The 23,585-nt window shown below is 36.2% G+C and overlaps 1 protein-coding gene across 5 annotated transcripts in view; it reads right to left on the minus strand.

Annotated features, from left to right (window-relative positions):
• aplp2 (amyloid beta (A4) precursor-like protein 2) overlaps positions 1 to 23,585 on the minus strand; it is a 103,004-nt gene that overhangs the window by 16,810 nt on the left and 62,609 nt on the right. For 4 of the 5 annotated variants that reach the window (XM_048168587.1, XM_048168585.1, XM_048168588.1 and 1 more), the window contains exons 4-12: positions 18,356 to 18,468; positions 15,190 to 15,416; positions 12,542 to 12,747; positions 10,765 to 10,932; positions 7,093 to 7,226; positions 6,871 to 6,945; positions 6,629 to 6,787; positions 3,984 to 4,112; positions 1,414 to 1,513 (exon numbers count right to left, since the gene is read on the minus strand). In XM_048168587.1, the coding sequence (XP_048024544.1) occupies positions 1,414 to 1,513; positions 3,984 to 4,112; positions 6,629 to 6,787; positions 6,871 to 6,945; positions 7,093 to 7,226; positions 10,765 to 10,932; positions 12,542 to 12,747; positions 15,190 to 15,416; positions 18,356 to 18,468 (1,311 nt within the window). The remainder of the gene's footprint in view (positions 1 to 1,413; positions 1,514 to 3,983; positions 4,113 to 6,628; positions 6,788 to 6,870; positions 6,946 to 7,092; positions 7,227 to 10,764; positions 10,933 to 12,541; positions 12,748 to 15,189; positions 15,417 to 18,355; positions 18,469 to 23,585) is intronic. The other variant, XM_048168589.1, reaches the window with a different exon arrangement.

Consider the following 23,585-nt stretch of genomic DNA (forward strand, 5'->3'; position numbering starts at 1 on the left):
GAGAGATTCTGCAGTTTTAGGGGACTAAAAGCTCACATCAGGACAAAAGAACACATAAAATAGACCCAAAATCTTTGTACATCTTTATCCATGTTAAATCAAGGGCACTTTAGAGTTTGCATTCAGAATTCCATTTGATGGTTGTTGTGAAAGCCATTTTCTGAGCTCATGTGCACTAGCAAACCACATCAAGCAAGACGGCTTGAAAAAGGGAGGTCTGGGTTTTGGTTCACATGAACTCCAGTACGGATCACGATTTACTTAAATGCAATCCAGCCTAACTTGCAAGAATGGATGGTTATTGATTATGTAAAATCTGTCTGCTTTAGTAACATGTATTCATTGCTGCTTGTCACCACAGAAAGAGAGAACAGTACAAATCTCAATCATTTTCTCAATCAGGAAACTGATTTTTAGCAAGAATGTAAAAACCTTTTTAGTGATAATGTCAAGAATGAGTTTCAAGATTAAGTTAAATGATATGTGCTTCTGTTGAAGCCACAAGTTGAGATTGTGATTTTAATGTCTTTAATAATAATAAAAAAAAATAGATGACAACAAAAGAACAGGCATGCTGTCCTTAATATGTTGTCGTGTTGTAAAAAAGTATATATATATATATATATATATATATATATATATATATATATATATATATATATATATATATATATATATATATATATATATATATATATATATATATATATATATATATAATATAATTAAATTAAATTAAATTAATATTTATTATTATATTATGTTACATTATATTATATTATATTAAAAAAATGAAACGTATGCATGGATTAATCATTCACAATAAGATCAATGACATGCATTTCATGCTGATTTTAACAGGTAAAATACTAGTGAAGAACTACACTACCCATAATCTTGCACAGAGATCCACCAATCAGAGAAGCTGTTATCACTATGGAAAGGAAAACTGAGTGCACTGAGTGTATTTCATGCAAACATTTCACAAACTTGATCTTATGCGGTGGATCTGTGACAGACAGAATTAGTGTATCCTGTGTTCACTGTCAGTAGTAAAACCAAATGGACAAAAACATGGTTAAAACATTGAAGCTGACACCTTCCTCTGAGTTGTTACCTAGCAACAAAGGAAAATACCTGCCACTAGTACTCACTGTGTTACTCAAGCTCATGATGCAAAAAAATATAATGTGACAAAAGGACGTGGAATCAAAGTTGTAGTAAAAGTTGTTAAAGAAGCGAATGATTTAAGTCAATTTTTTTTATTTATACAAACTTCTATCATGAAGAGCATCTCTTTTTCTTCTTGTCTGTAGTGTGCAATAAACATCACATGCTTGTTGCATGTGTTTGAAAGAAGTCCATTTCCACCATTTTCTAAACCACCACCCTGATCCAGATGTCCACACTTACCAATCTCATCCTGGATCTCCTCTGCGACGTATGGCACCTTGTAGAGCAGAGACAGGCTCTGGTTCATCCTCTCCTCAATCACCCGCAGGTGGGTCATCACCTAGGAAACACAGACACACACTTCTAAAACAGAGGTTGATTTACGCAAGATGATATTTATAAAAAGACTCCATTCTGCAAGATGGAACAGGTCTGTGCTTGTGTTAAAGGGCATGTAGCGTTGGATGGATGTAAAACAGAAAAACAAAAGCTTTGTGGCGATCTTAATGCGTAAATGATGAGGAGAAGAAATGGTGTGACTGTTGTAAAATGTGTGTGTGAGCAACCACGCCTGTTCTTTTATTGTTACCAATTTTGTGTGCAGTGCTCAAAAACAAGCAACAGATGGCAATGAAGGGCTTATATATAATAAAATATAATATAATATAATATAATATAATATAATATAATATAATATAATATAATATAATATAATATAATATAATATAATATAATATAATATAATATAATATAATATAATATAATATAATATAATATAATATAATATAATATAATATAATATAATATAATATATGTGAGGGGGGAAAAAAAATGCTCAAAATATCCTCTTAGACCCTCTAGGCGTCCGTCTGGAGCTCAGAAATTTCCTCCATACTGTATTTAGCTGTCACACTGTTGGTTTAGGAAGTAAGAAGGTTTATGTTGGTCTGCCAGTCATACCTGGACTTCAACTCAATTGAGAGGAGTTGCCAAAATAGACTGTGCTGCCATTTCTTAAACACACAGTTATATAAAGCACGGCCCCACAAGCCACCGGTGTGGCTGCTATTTTTTGCTCGAACACTAAGTGCTTTTATAAACCCTACATGAATCTTGACAATTGATAAAGGGATAGTTCACCCAAAAATGAAAATTCTGTCATCATTTACTTATTCTCATGTCATTCCAAAACTGTGTGACTGACTTTCTTCTGTTGAGCACAAAAGAAGTGGAAATAAAAATTTATACTGCACTGTTCCCTACAATGAAACCTATTCCATAAAAAGCATTGTAAAAGTTCAGATTGATTTTGTTAAGTCATTATTCACAGAAAATCATTCCCTTCCCACTATAACTCTCAAATCTCATTAGAGCTGTTGCATTTTCTTTGGTTAAGATTTATTTTAGGACAAGAGCAGCAAGAACATTCTTCAAATTACACCCTTTGTGTTCCACAGAAGTCAAAATACAGTCAAATACATAGTGAGGGTAAGTAAATGATCATATGGGAATTTTCATTTGGGTGAACGATCCCTTTAACTCCCTTGAGTCCCATCCCATGAAAAGTCCTTTAAAGATAAGCAGATTCAGATTCAAATCATTTTAAGAAATCTTAAAGAAATTACTAAATTCGTAAGATTTTTTTTTTTTTTTCCAAATAAGAAAATTATATTATAGTATTATAGTGGTGTTATCTGATTGTATGGCGATTCTTGAAGACTCACTGATCAACTGTCTTTTTGCGCTGCCTGCTGATTACCGTAGTGATCATAAGAATCAGGCACACACTACTTATTTTTCCTACTATTATATATTTATGTAGCTACTAGCTAGTGTTATTTTGTAATGCTTAATATTTAAAACAACCCAACATCTTACTTTTGAGAATTAAGACAAGTTGGAGGTTATTCTAACTTTAAGAGGTTAGGTACAATATTTTTTAAGAACATTCTTTTCAAGAACATTCTCAAGTTTTGTCTTGAGAACAATCTTAAGAGAAAAGATATGACCAATCTTAAGTGTTTTTGGAAATACAAAATATTCTTAACTATTTGTAAGATAAAAAACAAGACGAAACTAGCAATTAAGAATATTTTTCTTAAGAATGCCTTGTAAAACGGCCTCAGAACTAGAAGTTTGCCCCTAAATAAATCTGAAATAAACAGGAACTGCTATCAGTCAGTAAACAAAAATACAAGATATAAACTGTCGTGAATCCAGGTTTCATTTCGCATGATTCTCAGATCTGCGCACACCTCTGGGTCTGTGCCATGTCCCGTCTCCCATAACAAACATTAGTGCTGACTGAGGCCAGTCTGGAATGCAAATTATAGAGCCACGCCATTGGCTCAGACTCTAAAGTTACATCCAATCAAATTGCTAAGTGTGATGTTACACAAGAGCATTGCAGTGCTAATCTCTCATATAATGTTCGAACAAGAGAATCCAGTCACGCTAACTCACTAATGGACAATCCTCTCAACTTTTAAACAATGTACATGCGCACAAAAAACATGTTCATTTCCAAAGCTTAAAGGTGAAGCTAATTATTTCTGTGCTACTACCAGCACCAATTAGAAAGAAAAAATAATGAACATTTTCAAACACTTCAACTCTGCCCTATACTATTGCTTACCACGGTTTTTACATCTTTTTGGGAAATGGCTTACTTATGGTCTCTGAATGTTTAGCGGGGACCAAAAGGCAAGTGAAACTGTTATAAATTGGGCAAAACCATATGCAAGATAAGAAAAGACCAAAGAAAGTATTGGATTTAGCAATAAAGGGAGGCAGCTGGGGGCGGCACTGACTTGGGACTTCATCTGGGCGGCCTTCTCAGGGTCCACGGCCAGGACGTGCTGGTAGTGGCGGATGGTGTGCTGACGATCCTTATTCTCGGCACGCATGTACCTCTTCAGAGCCTGCAGGATACGGTGGGGCTGCAGAGATAGAGAGAGAGGAGATAAATTGACCACAAAGGAGAGAAAATAAAAGGCAGGGTGAGTCAGGTGGACGTCTGCTTACGAATTGGCTGATGCGTGAATCAGCACTAGGATCAAAGAGCCGCAAGATCCGCAGGACAGAGAAATAACAAGAGGATTATCAGAGATGCTGAAAACGTGCCTGCTTGAGCAAGTCCGGCTCTAGCTCTCTTCGTGCAAATCATTTCAGGGGATTAAACGTTACATAGGTGCCCAATTCAAATTAATATCTTAAGTAACTGAAGCCGCCCTAGCTGTTGTGAGCTTTCAGCAGGATAATAGAGGACAGGTAATCTGCCACCATTAAATCACACCGCAGAGGGGAAAGACAACCATCGCCCATCAGAGACTCAAGTATGAGAAGTGTAATCTGGTCATTATGAGGTGAGAACAATCCTTCAAGGAAGGACTTATCTCTCAAAGTTCTTTTAATCTCTCACAGAGCTTGCAAGGACAATAATACCAACCACACCTGGTATTAAACACGCATTTCATCCTTTTCGAGGGGTAATCGGCGGGACAATGACATGACGGATCCTTTAAATACATTAACATGCAATTTATACATTCAATGACTCAAATACACTTACTATATTAACATGTTTAATTTTTCAGAATTTAAAGGGGTCATGACATGAGAAATCAAATTTTCCTTGGTCTTTTAGCATGTAAGAGGTCTTTGCATCATTACATCCTGCAATTCCATAACTTAAAACGTCCTCATCATCAATAAAAAAAGCGTTTATATAATCAAGCTGTAAAAAAGATTAGTTTGGATCCGAGGTTGCATGTGACGTCACAGGGGCAGAATCATTTGCATATGACTGCCTCTGGAGCAAGACAACAACGCCTACATTTACATCATCACATTGTTGTCCCCACCCACTGGTGTTCAGTCGATGAGCAGTGAGTGGATCTAAAGTAGGTCTAGTAGTTTAAGATAAGATTTTGATAATGACAATATTGCAATGCCACACAGACATTATGTTGTTCCTGGCTGTGGAAAAATCTCATCTATGCATAAGCTGCCGAAGGTCCCTGATGTCAGAGAAAAATGGATTCAGTTTGTTTTTAACAAACATCCCAGTCACATCAGTGCTGACTTGCATGTTTGTACCATACATTTTTCCAGTGACTGTTTTGAGAACAAGTCGCAATTCGATACTGGCTTTGCCCACAAACTTCTGCGCAAAGATTAGGAATCAACGGTTCTTTAATCAGCAAGGACCCCGCAAACTGTTATAACGCATTTCATTTTTAAACTGGTAATGACAGTTAAATTCATAATGAATATTCCTAGTATTTCTACTTCAAAGAATGCTCTCTTTATAATGGCTGAAGCTGTTGTTCACGCAGCGCAAGTTTCTCTCGACACTTGCCAAAACTCCCATTATAATAAAGCTCTTACACTACACAGTGAATCTCTTACTGTATTTAAATCATGTTTGCATTGTTAGTTATGGTGAAAGCATTTCGTGAGTACAGAAATTGTATTGCAATGATGAGATCACCACATTCACATGATCAACAGACTGTCATCTGCTCACTGTTAATCACTGCAACCTTCCATGCAATAATCAACATTTCTCACGATTCGTTAATCTCGACAGCTGTAATAGTAAAAATGTGCTAAAAGTATTTGAAAGGATTCCACATGTAATACTTATTTCAATTGCAATGATGTCAGCCAATCACAGCAGTGGGTGTTTACACTGAAGTCTCACAGCAGACACGCCCCTTCAAACAGAGTGTTCAAATCAGAGGGCTAAAATTTATTTCAAAATTATGACAATTTTTGATAAAAAAAAAAAAAAAAAATCATTCAACCATTATAACTGCAGCCCAGGAAACATTATAAAATAATAAAATAATGCAGTTTATGACCCCTTTAAATTCATTGTGATATTTTTTGGCAGGTATAAAGTCAAAGTTAAACTGTCCTGAAATCAGGGTGAAAAAAGCCTCATTAAAAGAATAACATTTTGGAAAAGTAAAAAATTGGTAGAAACTTTTATCAAAAAAAAAAAAAAAAAAATCTGTCCACCAAACCAAAGTCATGTGGTGCAACCAACATACAGGAAAAAACATGACACTTGCAGAGACTCATGACTGCGTATTAAGATCAATAAGTCTCTTACAATATCAAATAATTTGACCTCTTTATGGCAAAGCAAAATTGGTTTAAGCTGTAAAATGTCATTTTGTGCATTAAAAATTTAATACCGTTTTTCAAAACCATATGAAACCAGCATTAATAATACAAAGTACATTTCTGATTCCTAGTTATAAACTAGATTTTAAAAGATTTTTATATGATGGACACTCTTAATTGTCATGTATTTACGACCATCTCAGTAGGTGTTGTAAGTTAGTGGATCACGAAATGTTTAACACATGCATCTACCATTCACCAACGAAAAGGATGTTAATATCAGTTGTAAACGGAGGCATTATGTCATTGTGTGTTGTCTCACCCTTGGTGGATCAGCCTGCAGAGCGGCTAGGTAGTTCTCCAGGGCAAGACGGCGCCGATCGTTCAGCATTGCCTCCACCCGAGCAAGGTGAGTCTCCACCAGCTGCTGTTTCTCGCTGGCTGCCTCCTCCTCCAAGGACTCCACCATTGCCTGGAAGTGCTGCAGAGAGAATAATAAAACCCCCATAAACAAACAGTCACATCTTGTACGAGATGTCCTCTGGCATGGAAGCTGAGGTTAACCTGGATCAGTGTCTGTCTCTCAGCTTTGGGCAGGTTCCTGGCCTGGCTCTCAGCCTCTTCCCACTCCTTCCTCACCTGATGGGAGCAACACATACAAAAACCTTGGGGCTCTGGTGACACAAATAAGGGCTGGACCTCAAAGGCCAAACAGAAACTCGATAATGGTCGGGGATGTCACATGACAACTTTCTAATCTAAATGTAAATGTGACATCTCACTCACCCTCTCCATGCGGTTGCGGTGTCTGATCTCGAGTTGCTCCTTGGCCTTCTGGAAACGGCTGTGCTCTTTATCATCTGCTGGGGTCTCGAAGTACACATCCACATCATCTGTGGGTTGAGGGGTGGGCGGCACAGCTGAGGAGGGGAAAGAGAGAGTTTGTAAGTAGGTGGTGCAAACATCAGCTCTCTTCGAAACGCAAGCTAGGAAGCATTTTTAGGAAGCAGAAACGTAGGCTGTTGCTCATATTAGGAAGCAAGTTCTGCTGTCTTATAAGATATCTTTTCGGCCAATATGTAAGGCGGAATGCTTGTATACTTTGTGGAAATGGCAATCCCATAAAGCATTGCGACAAGCTTAGAGAAAAGTTTCAGAGTTGAGGGATTAAAATGTATTTGTTTAGTACTTAAAAGTATTCATAAAAATTAAAATGGACTTTTCTTTATCCAATTTTTGTGAAGCATGTATTTTGAGTTAATTGTAGTATCAAGCTTTTAGATTGCATCAATCCCATCCTTTTATTCATAGGAAAAAGATTTTGTACAATAACTTTTAAATCTTTAAAGACAGACCTACTGTGAGCTACGAGGTTGTAAATCGATGATATATTCTTTTGTTGAAGCCATTTGCCTTGATTATTTCAAGTTATTTTTTTTTAATTGTGTTCAACAGCGGAACTCCTGGTGGAAAAACTACATTACCCATGATTCTGCAGAAAAATCTCCATCAATCAGAGAATCATGTAGAGCAAACCAAGCCAAAAGAACTTTTAAGCACCCGCCCACTACCATGAATAAATGTCTTTAAATCAATAGTTGTACATCTCTCTTTCATTTTTAATTTATGTAATTCACAATGCTTTATGGGATTGTAGTTCTTCCCATCATTAAATTCTATTTTCAAATAATTTGTGATTCTAATCAACGTTTGTAATGTTGTGATTCATCTTGGAACTGGATGGTTTGGTTCATAGCTTATAACTTTTAAAGACTTTAAAAATGTGTCTGCACTGTTACACTTTATTGGAACTGTGAGGGTCGGTCAGGCCTCTTCCACGGTTCATGTGAAGAGTGCTATTTGAGTGGTGCACACTTGAGTGACCATTAGTCAAGTGTTTTAAATCAGTCACTTATGAGGTTGCGATGATGGTTAGGAGGCTGTTTTAGAGGGCAGCCAGTAGATAATTAAGGCCCCAATATACTTCAAGCAAAATCGGAAAATGAACTGGTGACATAATTTCAAACCAAACCGGCCAATATGAAGTTGGTTTTGTGTTCGTTTCGGGAGTTCAAAACAGCTTGCCAAAGCAAACTTTCTGGAAAAGTTCACTCTGGCTGGTAAACGCCTTCAAACTACCATTGGACCATGGCAATTACATAAAAGGTAGGTGTGGCTCTGAGGCCCCGCCTTCTTTGATGTGAAAATCTTCTCTTGTTCATTCCTTCTGTTCAGTCCCTCGAGGTCGGACATCCCAGAGTGAAAACAGGAACACAATGGAGAGCCAATTTATAGTAGAAAATTAAGTTGTAATTCTAATCGAAAGAAACACTGACACGTTTTTGTTTTTTCATTGAGTTGCTTGTTTTTCAGTTGTGGTTATTTATGATTCACTTAAACTTTAGTTAGTGTGTAATGTTGCTGTTTGAGCATAAACAACATCTGCAAAGTTACAACACTCAAAGTTCAATGCAAAGGGAGATATTTTCTTTTAAAGAATTATTTTAAAGAATTGTAGTCCCTCATCGAGCTTCGTCCCGGGTTAGTGACATCACTAACCCTAAAATTTACATAAATCCTGCCCCTGAAAACATGCTACAAAGGGGGTGAGGCCATGTTGGGCTGCTTTAGAGAAGAGGAAGAGTTGTTGTTGTCATGCCGTCATTTTACGCCGGACTGCTTCACAAACAAAGGTCAATTCAACGCTGAATTTGCACAAAAGATTAACATGACGGCGCATGCTAGTCGTTGAATTGAATCAACTCCACGGCAACTACATAAATTTATCCACAAACCATTCAGAAATCTCCAGTTTCATTCTAAAAGTTGTAACTTCTTTCTGAGTCTCTCCATCAGTGTCGACTCTGGTTTGAACAATGTAAGGCTGAACATCATTACTGACAATCCTCATTTTGGCTGCGTGAGATTCTCCAGCTTTGTTGTTGTTGAGCAACCGAAGCGCAAGTTGTTAAAGCTCCACCCTCTTCTGTAAGTTTATTTTATCGAAAGGAAAGCACGCAGCACATATGTATATATTCATCAAAACACTGCTCTCAGAGGCATGGGTGGCGTCAGGATGTTCGCTAACAGTATATCGCTGCTCATGTATTTCGAACTTCTTTTTACCCCTAAACGAAGAATGAAAACACTTTGCTGTGAGTTTATCGGGGCCTTTAAGTAACTCGCTATCTTTTGGAAAAGAGCTATAGAGACAATTTCTTTAAACACATTTGCAGCCAGAAACAGACAGATAGGCAGACCAACAGACAGGTCCAAAGGGAGCAAAGGAGGAACAGCTGACAAAAAGGAGACCACTAAGATCAGACCAAAGAGACGAATAAACTTCCCACAGAGAGCTACGACTCTGGAGATGGCTTTGTAATTCCCCTGATTCTGAGAGAACTAGACAGTCCTTCATTTCCCATTCCTTTCATCCTGTCCTCTGAATTGCTCTCTTCTGACAGAACTGCTCCCCCTTAGCATTTATCTTAAGAGTTACAGCACAACTCTGCACGCTAAGATCAAGATATGAGTTAAAATCAGGTTTCCTTAGTATACAGATGACAAGACAGACTTGATTACCCATAAGGCTGTGTACAAAAGGCAACATCAGATACGCATACTGATTCGAACAAACAGTCTTCAGCATCTATCTTGATAAGAGGACAAAAGATACTTTGAAGGTTACCATGATAAAAAAAAAAATCATATTAAACCCATCAGTTCATGTTGCCACAAGAACACATGGATGATGGTTTCTACTCCTACACAAATCAAATACATTAGCAGATAAGAAATAAAAAAAGATGCAAAGACACAAGCAAACAGGAATGGCACAAGTAGAAACAACAGGAAAGTAACAAATTAGAATAGATTAAATCAATAACAACACATTAACTGAAAACATTAACACATGACCTCAGGTGATGTTTTGCTTTAATAAAATGCAACAAGAATGTGCTTAAGATTACAATGTGAAATTACTACTACTACTAATATTAATAATAATAATAATAAATATTATTATTATTATTTAATAAGTAATTAAATTATGTACAATTAATTAGAATTAAAATAAATGAAAATAAATAATCTTCAATAATTCAATTTATTACTGTTGTTGTTATTACTATTATTACTACTATTAATGATGTTATTAACATTTTTTATTTTTGTTATTATTCATTAAATACTAAGTAATTTAAAATGTGAAACACAAATTGTCTGCCAAATAACGCATTGATATAGAACGTACAGTGCGCATTTATAATGACTTTGACTGCGGCTCATCCAATCAGAAATTTAAGTCTCAACCATTCGTTTTCCAAGGTTGCATTTAAAACCCAGTTTAAAGCAGGCTGTTTAGGTACGCTAGTGTTAGCATTGTGAGAGAAAGCAAGGGGAAGGAGCAGGGCAGAGCAGAAGGGGGCGGAGTCCTTGATGACGAGTGTGACTTACTCAAACGTTTGCACACGGCCATGCAGTACTCCTCTGAGTCGAAATTGTTGCGGTTGCCAGCACAGCCTCCGTAGATGAAGCGCACACACTTCCTCTGCTGCATGTCGAAGTGCCAGCGAGGCATAGAGGCGCGGCAGGGGCCGGTCTCCGCCTCCAGAGAACACACAGCTAACACAGGAGGGGAGGCACAGTTAGAGCCTCCAGCCACCAGGGGCAGCAATCAGTAATGCCCTTCAACTATAGAGCGCAACAGCGACTGCACACTTTTATAGTGGCCTTGGGAAGGGACATTTTTTTTTTCTATTTACTTTCTCCATAGAAAATTATAACAATATTAGAGTCCATACCAACGGACAATAACGTTCTGTTCATTATAAGCTCACTTCAGTTATGACTAGGGGTGTGACGAGACGGGTAGCTCACAAGACGAGACGAGACATGAGATTGAGTTCACCAGATTTTAACACAGTATTTTCAAGAAATCCTCAATAATAAACACCATACAGAGCCAAGAGATGGTTACAAATACACAGCCCAGCCTAAGATAGCTTTCAAATTGGGAGAGATTTGAATGCATCAGGGAGCCGCTTTCAAAATGCGGGGTATTGAAACGCACGTTTGAATGCACGTTCGCGTTTTACTTTCGCTTTCATGATTGCACGTACTCTGTGAATAGGGAGTGGCGGTGCCGAGTGTGAATTCTACAAGATAAGACATTTATCAGATGCTTGGGCTCTGTTGTGCAACGAATCCTCTGCCATGGTCTTGTCAGTCATCTCATCACGTGATCAGTGAACTCTGATTCCTGCTGCTGGGCTGCGTATGGCTCTGCTGCTCGTGTTGGATGAGCTGGATGGAACTGAAGCGACCGTTATCCAACTGAATTAAATGTTTTTTATTTTTTACGAAAAGCAAAACGACAGTGAAAGGCGTAATGTAAACGTATCCTAATTTCTCCCTCACGCTCCGTCGTGGCAATATCACAAGACAGCTTTTTACCTCGACGAGAAATCTCATCACATTTTAATCTCGCGAGATTAAAATGTGATGAGATTTCTCGTCACATTATACTCACACCCATAGTTATGACTATTAAATACTCAAGCTCTTTAAGTTATGTGGATTCTGATTGACTGTCAATGTTTTTATTGTTCATCAGCTGGAAAAAAAATTGTCTGTAAAGTGATTACAATGATATCGTTCGTCAGTGTCGTTCTCGTTATAGCTGTAATGTGGACTTGTTTTCCTCAAATATTTAGAATAATTATTAAAACTTTAGTTACATCTGTCGATATAGTTATCGTTCTTGGTGTGAACAGCCCTTTAGTATAAAATCAATGAACTTCACAGCAAAATATTCAGATACATACAAATATGTAAGTTTGAGAGCATGGGGAAATTCATTTGATTACCTGCTTCGTTGGCACTTCTGAGCCTTACCATAATTTTGCTTCTAGAACACTGACGTGTGGCTTTAACAGAATTATATATCTTGACTCGATCTTTCTGTTATACACTATTGTTAAAAAAAAAAATTCATTTCTCTATGGAGAAAAAGAATGAGATTTTTTACTTCTGGAACCCGACTGTTGCGCTATATAGGATGTATAGACAATGCAAGCAATAAAACGTGTACTTAAATTCAGATATAAAAAATAGGTCAATAAATGTAAGCCTCTATAGTGAACAGGACCAGAGATATGCATCAAATGAGTTGCTGTAGCTGGACGCTTTGTGGTAGTCAGGAAATAAACGAAGGAAACAGTGTGATATTGACCTTCCACTTCCTGCAGAGTTTTGTCATCATCCTGGCTCTGAGGGATAGCAGCTTTCTCTTTCTTCACATCCTTTTCCTCACTGTCTCTGTCCTCCTCTTCATCCTCGTAGATGTAGTGGTAGTCTTCCTCATCTCCGTCCTCATCCTGCTCCTCCTCTTCTTCAGCTGTGTCCTCCTGAGTGGGCGGCTCGTTGGCAACAGGCTCACTAAAAACAAGATAAAAAGACAATGAACAAGATTTTGAGGGAATGTTAAATCTTTTTTGGTCTTTTTGCCTTTTTTATTTTTATTTAAATAGACAGTAGCAGCAAGCTACATCCTACTCGTCATTTAAAATAGTATTACTGCCAAAATACCTTTTTAAAAAATAACTATATTAAAGTTGTATTTACGAGCAGCTTCAATATTTTTCATAATTTAGGCTGTAAACCACTTGAAAACGTAAGTCCAAAACGTGAGTTTGGAAATCAAAATATTAACAAAAACTATAATAGTATCAATGAGTATTTAGTATCAATGATACTACAATAAAACTGGTAAATGTGGAACTATCCAAATACAAAGAACGGACTAATTCTAGAAAAAAAAGTAAGAGGAGGCTTCTAACGGAACTGACATAAGCACAGTGTGATGAGCGGGAAGGAGAACACAGGAAACAGAGGGAGGGGAGGAGAACAGGTTGGAAGTTTTATGATTTATGGAAGTGAATCAAACAGCTGTCAGAGGTCAAAGGCATGGCACTCGAAAATATCCAGATGGTCAACCTAATTTATCCTACACAAACGCACACACAGCGTATGCTCTCACACATACAATTTTTCAGCTACTACCCCAAATGATAAGATACGACAGCTCACAGTCGTACTGATACATCATCCTTTGATGAGTGTGCCAGGGGCGTTTGCTCCGAGGCGCTTTGAGAAGCTGTGCCTCGTCCAGAAATTTAGAGTAAATAATTGAAAATACAAAAATGATGTCTTGCGAATGAACCAGTGTTTAGCAATCACCAATCTTAAATTGAAGATGAACTTCCATGCCTGAGGCTTTGTTTAATGATGATCTGTTGATGAAACGAACGTCACTAGTAATAAAAACAGCCAAACAAAAATTATATAAAATAAAAGTTTCACAAAATATGATTTTTACTTTATTATTGCAATCAGTTTTGAAGCAAGGGTTGTCAAGTGTTAACATATACTAAAATGTTTATAGAAATGTATATATATGTATATATATATATATATATATATATATATATATATATATATATATATGTATATATGTATATATGTATATATGTATATATATGTGTATATATATATATATATACACACATATATATACATATTATATATATATATATATATATATATATATACACATATATATACATATATACATATATATATATATACACATATATATACATATATACATATATACATATATATACATATATATATATATATATATATATATATATATATATATATATATATATACATATATATATATATATATATACACATATATATATATATACATATATATACATATATATACATACATACATATATATATATATATATATACATACATATATACATACATATATATATATATACATACATATATACATACATATATACATACATATATATACACACACACACAAGAAATCTCATTTTAATCTCGCGAGATCTCGTCACACCCATAGTTATGACTGTTAAATACTCAAAGCTCTTTAAACTTATGTGGATTCTGATTGACTGTTCTGATTGGCTGTCAATATTTTTATTGCTTTGGGGACTTGCCGCTGTCTCTTGTAAAAAGGACAAATACAAAGATCGCTTTCCTCAGCAGACATTCAAACGGATTTTTATAATAGATATATTATGGATATTGACCTGAATAATTAATGTTATATCAGACACAGGTAATGCTCGCTCAGGTGATCTCTTTCTCTCAATAATACTGTGCAAAATACAATACGTTTCAATGGAGGGACTCAACATTCCTTCGTTACTAGTTCTAAAGTGATGTTTTAGAATTAGTAAAGGAGACTTGGGCTCAGCTGTTAAACTGTCAACTTGAGATTTGAATCCGTGGTGGAAGGAAGTAGTTCTGCACAAAAAAAGGTTTTAAAGACACTCCGTTGTTGTTTCTTATTTATTTACACAATCATGTTGTCGAACTGTTGTATAAATGCAATATCACACTCGTAGCCGTGCAATATGGCTGTATATCAGCACGCTGTGATTATCTACGACACACGACCTGCGGCCTTGTGCCTACAGCCGAATCACAGCCGTGCTGATATACAGCCATTTCGCACAGCTACTCGTGTGATATTGCTCATATATATATATTTTTAAAAAACTATTTTGAAATGTAACAATATTTCACAATATTACTCTTTTTACTGTATTTTGTTTAAATAAATGCAGCCTTGAAAAGCATAAAAAATATTTATTTTATATGAACAAAATTATTATATTGTCTTCTTGTTGATAGTGTAAGGTAAATTGTGGTAAATAAAAGGTAAATGAATATTCTTTAACTCAGAAACCACAAACTAACATTGGACTAAGAAACCAAACTCAGTGGACATACATGGTGTCTTCTGAAACTTTCTAACACCACATTACCTCTCCTCTACTACTTCATCATCCTCATCCTCAACGACAGGCTCCTCCACTTCCTCATCCTCATCTTCATCCTCATCATCAATCTCTTTTGAGGGAGAAACAGGAGGTACGGGCTCCTCAGGACGAGTAGACGGGCAGCAGACGTATTCAGTGCCGTGGAACTTATCAATGCCACAGGGAAGCAGCATGCCGTAGCTGTGCAGGACCATGTTTCCCTTAGAACAGGCCTAGAGAGAGAGAGAGACACACAAAGAGAGTAAAGAAATCCGATTCAATTAGAGCAAATGTGGTTTGAAAGGCCTGTCTGCTGTGTAAGAACAGCCCGAAGAAATTCAGCAGACCTCTTAAATGTCTGTCCCGGGATCAGTGGAGTCAGCGCACGGAGATGCTTTCAGTATGTACACGCTGAGAATGAATGACGGCAGCTCGGGGTGATTTACAGTACGAACAGAACATGCACTGTGACCACGTACACACTGCAGCTAAATTTGGTTGTGTCCTCTTCTACATGCTCAACCCTGTTTTGTACAAGTTTACAGCATTCTGCATCCAAAATCATTCGTGAAGAAGGTCAAAAACTCATGTTGACAGCTGTGAGATGCCAAAACATTGATAGAGTTTTCACAAGGACTTAGTAGGTATGATGGTAGAAATGCACCACCTGCTAGAGATGTCACTATACTGTTTATAAGGACTGTGAGAATGACAAACAATCAGGAATCATGCAAAGAAGAAGAAGAAGAAAAAAACAGAAAAAAAAAAAACAGAATATGCAACAATTCAACTGATGTTCGATCACTGGTGAGCATCAGCTATTTTTGCAACATTGAAGCCAACTCATTTAATCAGTATTTAGAGTTGGAAATAGTATATTATAAATTTTGAACCTTGAATCTGATCTTTCGGTTTCACACATCAAAATAAATCTAAGTTAAAAAGAAAAAAAGAAAATGAGATGAAATACTTAAAAAAATTAAGTACTTAATTCTCAAGATTATCCAAAAATAGACATTTACCACATGACTATTAAATATAAAATAAATGTATATTTTTATGTTGAATTTCCAGGAAGAATGATGTACTGGCGTTTAAAAGTCTGGGGTCAGTAAGAATTTTTTTTAATTTTAATAAATTCTTCTAAAAATTAATTCTATTATTCATCCAGGATGCATTAAATTTGTCAAATGTTCTATTAAAGACTTGTTACAACAACAACAAAAAATCTATTTCAAATAAAAGCTGTGAAATTTCTATTCATCAAAGAATCCTGAGAAAAACTATATCACAGTTTCCATATAATAAGAATAAGAAAACTGAAAATAAGAAATTCTTCTTGAGCAACAAATCAGCTTGTTAGAATGATTTCTGAAGGATCATGTGACACTGAAGACTGGAGTAATGATGCTGAAAAAAATAATATTCAAATAGAAATCTTTTTTTTTTTTTTTTTTTTTTTTTTTTTTACATTTTAATACTATTTCACAATATTATTGATTTTACTGTATTTTTCATGAAATAAATGAAGGCTTGGTGAGCATATGAGACTTCAAAATATTGAAAAATCTTATTGAACCCAAAATGTATCAATAGTGTATGCATGTCTCAAAATTTCTATTGTGCAAAGATTCTCCATTGATGTGTTTTTAACATTAACTACATGACACATCATCAAAAACATCCATCTCGTGAACCAAACACAACCTCAGGATAGTAGGAGAGACCCTTTTTAACCTGTACCCACAAAGAATGACAACTTGAGGAATTCAAGCCCGCAAATGAATGCGGTTGCCAGTTCCACAAACTGAAAATGCATGAGAAATTAGAAAAGAGAGCACAGACAGCAGGGAAAAAGAGAGAGAAAAGAAGCAGAGCAGCATTCATGAGATTTGAGCAAGTATAAAACGAACAGTTCAACAGCACATATGGTGAGCAGCGCAGGTGTGTGATAGTGTGTGTGTGTGTTTTTGTGTGTGTGTGTGTGTGTGAGGTGGTAGCGGTCTAGAGATTAGCAGTATTACAGCAGTACGGCTTATCCACTTATCAGGGTGAAATGTGAGGACTCAAGCATGCAGCAGGAAAGACTGTGAGAGAGAGAATAAAAACGTAACGCACTCGAGTCTACAATTGAACATCCATCAATTTCATTGAGCATTGCATGGATGTAGAGGGAAATTGCAGTGGTTTGCAAAAGTTCTGTAAAAAACTGTTCTGTAGAGCCCTTTGATTTCAGAAAAGTGGAAAACATGGATGGAATTGTGGAATCCAGTCATGAAAATGGAATTTACAGTATAATGCAGAATGTTACAGAATTTGGCAAATTTCGGATGAATAATTCAAAAGCAGGGCTGAACAAATAATCAAATTGTGATATGGACTAGTGTTTGTGAATATAAAAAAGCAAAAAGTCTGCTATTTAAATATGAAATCTGCATGTTCTGCGTGTCTCTGTGTGAATGAGGGGAGCAATTATTAAATTGTTAGCCCATTTTTATGAATTCAATTGATTAGACATGTTTTTTGATTATCAACCTTTAAACCATTAAAATAAAATCCAGAAAAATTAAAAAGGAAAAAAATGAAATTGGGAAAAAATAAAACTAAATTTGAGTAAAATATCAAAGAATTTAGGAATAAATAAAAAAGTGATTTCATAAGGCCCTAAACATGAAATTTTTGTTAACCTTTAATAAATTGTTAAATGCATGATAATAAATTTGACCATAAATTTCATGATTTCAATTAATTACACATGCTTTTTGATGACTAAAATTAAATTTAATTATTAAAACTAATTCAGAAAATTAGAATGGAAATTTTTTTGCAAAACAAAAAATCCTTTCACTGGGCCCTAGTTTTTTTCACTGTGACCAAAAGTTAAAAGTTGGCACAACAACATCCATCGACCAATGACAATTTCAGTGAGGTGGTTGTAATTGTACTTTCAGCAATTCAACTTCTTGTGCATCTTACATATACCTTATCTGTCAAATCTCATTGGTCCAAAAGCTGTATATTAGATTTCAGTGTACAAAGATTCAATATTGCCTATAACTCTGTTGCTTTGCTTTCCATCTTTACAAATAACGTGTCAGCCCGCAATAATTGCAGAGTACATGTATTATGTAATTAGCGGCGTATGTCTGTGGTGCTGGACATGACGTCTTACCTCTTTGGCCACACTGTGCCACTGTTGATGACTCACGCACATGTCCATACGCTCCTTATGGAAGAATTTACACTTCTCTGGCACCAGGAGGACATCACTCACAAATTCCCCAACTGAAAACATAGAAACACAGCACACAAATTATTGGCAAGGCTGAGGGTTTAATATCATGCAGCTGGTACAATGCAAACAGAAAACATCTAACACCCTCTAACAAAACAGAATTGCAAATTCGGGACTGCAAATAACAACACAGCTCAATAATTCATCAACACATGGTCTTTTGCATTCTATAATGAGCATTTTACAAATAGGGCAAGTGGCATCTGAACAGACATCTGGTCAGTACCAAGAGACAGAACAAAGATCTGGCGTGCACAGACCGTCCCGTCCACAGAAGAGAGAGAGAGAGAGCGAACAGCAGCAGGAGGTCTCACCGCGTTCTTTAAAGAGTACTGAGTAATTCTTGATCATATCATGTTTTACATTCCTGGATATTGTGAACACTGTGTTGCTTACAAACATTGCTCTGATTGTTTGAGTGATCCGATATATTAATACTGGCTCAACCAATGCTGCAAGTTTTGGGCAGGACTACATATTTCTCTGAACAATGACAGATCGGGGTGCAGAAAAACTGACACTGAACATTTAATTAAAATGTAGGGGTGCACGATTTGGGGTTAAAAAAAAAAAAAAAAAAAATCAAATTGCAATTTTTCTAATAAAAATTGCAATTGCGATTTATAATGTGAAAAAAAAAAAAAAAAAAAAAAAAAAGGGTTAAAGGGTTAGTTCACCCAAAAATGAAATTTCTGTCATTAATTACTCACCCTCATGTCATTCTACACCCGTAAGACCTTTGTTCATCTTCGGAACACAAATTAAGATATTTTTGATGAAATCCAACAAGTTTTTTTATCCCCCATAGAAAGCAACGTAATTAATTCAATTAATTCAAGGTCCAGAAAAGTAGTAAATACATCTTTAAAATAGTCAACGTGACTACAGTGGTTCAACCTGCAAGTTTTTCATATTAACCAGCAAGGGTGAACTAATCCTTTAACAGTGCTTGTTTGTAGGGTTCCACAATTTGAATAACTGTCTTAATTTCTTCATTTTTAAATGTTAAACCATCTAGGGCTGCAACTAACGATTATTTTGATAATCGATTAGTTGGCCGATTATCTTTTCGATTAATCGATTAATCGGATAAAAATCCAAAAAAAAATTTATTTTTATTTTATTGACAAAGAAACACAATATTGCACATCCTGCCCAATGTACTTCAAACAAAGGTGCCAATTGAATGCTATGAAAACATACAGTCATTTATTACACTACCTGTCATAATAAAGAGAGAACACATATTTTAGGAATCTATCAAAAACTTGTAAAAAACTTTAAACAGATATTTCAGCAAAATGAATATTTTTGCGCTGAATATTGATAGTCTCCCCCTCTCCCACGTTCTGACTGTCTGACGCGGGTGCGCGCGTCGGTGCTCATTCAGCTTTGATCACATACCTCTCCCACAGCAGCTCACTGTTTCCGCCACTATTTTTAGATGCATTTTGGTCCATAGAAATGTGTTATTCAGTGCTGTAATTTGACGCGACTGGTGGAAGTCTTGCGTGCACGGTGGGCAGAGCCAACTAATCGATAATGAGAATTGTTGTCGATGATTTTCATTATCGATTATTATCGATTTTATCGAATAGTTGTTCCAGCCCTAAAACCATCAAACTTGTATTTTGATGGAAAACCACAGGGAATGCTTAATTCTAATCGTTTTTTTTGATAAGCTCTTCTCATCAAAAGTTTGGGAAGATGATTGGTTCATGTTGCGCTCCCAAACACGTTAAAGTGACCCAAACTCTAGAGCAGAGAAAAAGGAGCTGCAGAGCAGAGGAAGAAGTAGTTTGGATTCTAGTGACAAGCAGTTTGTCTGTCCACACCAGACGCGACACAACTACAAGATGCGTCAAAATCAATCAAAAACCACAAACAATCAGACGAGCGTAAGGGCGGGCTCTCCTGGGAAGAGCACGGAAATCGCAATGAAATAGAGTACATGATCAAATTCAAAAATATTACACAATTTAAACATTTAAAGTACATCCTGAGTGACTGAAACAATCATATAATACACTTGTTTGTTCACAATGAGTTTGAATTATCCATGGCTACTTTCAGTTCACTTCTCTGCAAAGCTGAGACCAAAATGATATTCAAATGGACATTAGACAGTTTTAACAATAAATAAAGCACATAAACAGTACTTATGATTACAATTGCCATAATTTGTGGTGTTGTTCCAGCTGCAGAAAAATAGAAAAAAAAAAAAAACTAAAACAGAATCATTGTGGATGGTTAGGACAAAAACTCACATTAACATGGAAAAGATACCTTTTATCGCACGTCACGTCATCTCATAGCATGTAGTTAGGACACAGTGACACATGGGAAACTACACTTAGATTTTATTATTTTACAGTTTTAGTTTAGATTTTTTAAATTCATTTAATATTTTTCAAAACGATTAACCTATATGTTATTGTATAATCACATCAAATGAAGAACGTTAGTAAAATCACTTATGAAATAAATCAAATTGATAGTCCAAACAAAGGGTTTCAGTCCAGAAGGTCCTGAATTTTTTGATGCAAGATATCTTTCCATCTTATTTCGATTAATTACAATTGATTTTTGGGAGAACTGTGCCTTTAAGGAAATCAATTTGCACTAAACAAGAGCTAATGTATAAATGAAACTGGAAAGGGAGTGTGTGAGCAAACGAGCGACAGCTGAGGAGCTCAGATGCCATCAGACAGGCCAGCATGGGATTGTGTGCCATATGCAGGAGAGTTATTACAGAGCTGATTTCAGGACAGCTGGGAGGCCAATCCGACCTCTGAGCCTGAACGACAGAGAGAGAGAGATTGAATCGTTTAATGACCAGAAGTCTATTCACAATAGAAGAGGATTGTGACCGTCCACAAACTGCTCATTTAGCCTTTACCACAAAACAGGCCCGAGGCCAAATCAGCCTGAAACCAGAGAGCCGAGGAAAGGCGGACAGGAGAGAAAGAAAAGGCCAGTGTTTTGGAAAATGAGAGGGTTTGGAGGAAAGAACTGGAAATAGCAGAGAACACAGTTGTTGTTTGAAGCCTCTCCACACCACACAAACTCGCACATGCAAAAAATCTTCCCATATCGACAAAAAGTCCTTACATAGTTGAAAACGGCATCTTATTCACATTCACCTGAATGATTAAACACAGTCTTACTCAAACAAGTCATTCAACCACCACACCCACATTATCAAACTCTGCACTAAGTCTAAATACCTGCTCTTGCCATTGAGACCTGTAGGTGTACGTTACGGGTTCAAAACAACACGCTGTTGATCATCACAGAACATAACTTCCTTTACAGCATCCTTGCGCATAAGGTTATAGTGTTTACTGGTTTTAAAGGGGTCCTTGATTATGATTTCACTTTTTAACTTTAGTTAGTGTGTAATGTTGCTGTTAGAGCATAAAAAACATCTGCAAAGTTACGATGCTCAAAGTTCAATGCAAAGGGAGATATTTTCTTTTACAGAAATCACAACAAATGGCTGGTAGGGACTACAACGAGCTTCTTCCCGGGTTGGTGACATCATAAACCCCAAAATTGGGGTGAGGCCATGCTGGGCTGCTTTAGAGAAGAGGAAGAGTTGTAGTATTAGAGTGTTGTTGTCATGTCGTCATTTTACGCCGGACTGCTTCACAAACAAGGGTCAATTCAACACTGGATTTGCAAGATTAACATGACGGCACATGCTATTGGATATATCTACTAACCATTCAGAAATCTCCAGATGCATTCTAAAAGTTGTATCTTCTTCCTGAGTCTCTCCATCAGTGTCGACTCCGGTTTGAACAACGTAACTGAACACCATTACTGACAATCCTCATTTTGACTGCGTGAGATTGTCCAGCTTTGTTGTTTTTGTTGAGCAACCAAAGCAAGAAATGTTAAAGCTCCGCCCTCTTCTAGAAAGGGGGCCGGGAGCAGCAGCTCATTTGCATTTAAAGGGACACACACACAAAAAGTGTGTTTTTGCTCACACCCAAATAGGGGCAAAGTTGACAAGGTATAATAAACTGTGGGGTATTTTGAGCTGAAACTTTACAGACACATTCTGGGGACACCAGAGACTTATATTACATCTTGTGAAAAGGGGCATAATACGTCCCCTTTAAATGTAATGACAGAAGTCTGTTTGAACAGAAGAGGTAATCACAGTTGCCTCATGCAAGCACATCTACAATATGCGGTTATGTATTCAAATAAGCATTTTATGCATTGTCCCATAGGTTTCCATTGTAAGTGCATTACTGTAAATGATTTCTGCTCGTTTTTACAAGTGCATCAAAAATATTTTCTGTGGCAATCGACAGCATGTCACAGATGCTGCCGATAAAAGCTTAACTTGTATTGAACCCGGAAAGTTCACAACACAATCTGCTATGCTAAAAAACTGTGTGGGTGATTCAGCAATTACATTATTTATTTTACAGCTGCAGAAGAAAAAGCAGAAAATAAGTCCTGACAGCGTCGGTAGGGCTGCATGCTGATGCTCGACTGCAATAAACGAGCTATCGCATTGATATCATGTGAAGAGCGAGGCAGTGAGGCAGAGAAGTGCAGCATTCTGCCTCTACAACTACACACATAAAACTACCAACCAGGAAATGGGAAATATACATTTTACAGAACTCTATGTAAAACATCAGACATTATACAATGGTTACTTATTGTACTTATTGTGTTCATTTATTGCAAAACACTTTTTCTGCTATATGGGTAAGGTTAAGGACAGGTTTTGTATGGGTTGGTTTAAGTGTGGGTATTAAGGTACAAGAGAAGGACCAACAGTATAATTATAGATGTAAAGATAGTTTTACTACATATTATAATGGCATATATAGAGCATATAGTGCATATTAAAAAAATACATATAAATATATGTATACAAATTTTTTTTTTTACATTGTACTTATTCAAATAAGTACTAAGTAATATTAATAAACTACATGTACTTACTATAGAGAAGGTTGGTTTTAGGTTTAGGGTTAGTTACTTGTAATTATGCATCATTTACTGTTATTACTATAGGAAGTACATGTAATGTGTACCTTTTTTGATATAGACAACAATAAATGTTGCAAAGAATACTACT

Source organism: Megalobrama amblycephala, linkage group LG19 (assembly GCF_018812025.1).
Source record: "Megalobrama amblycephala isolate DHTTF-2021 linkage group LG19, ASM1881202v1, whole genome shotgun sequence".
Lineage (NCBI taxonomy): Eukaryota > Metazoa > Chordata > Actinopteri > Cypriniformes > Xenocyprididae > Megalobrama > Megalobrama amblycephala.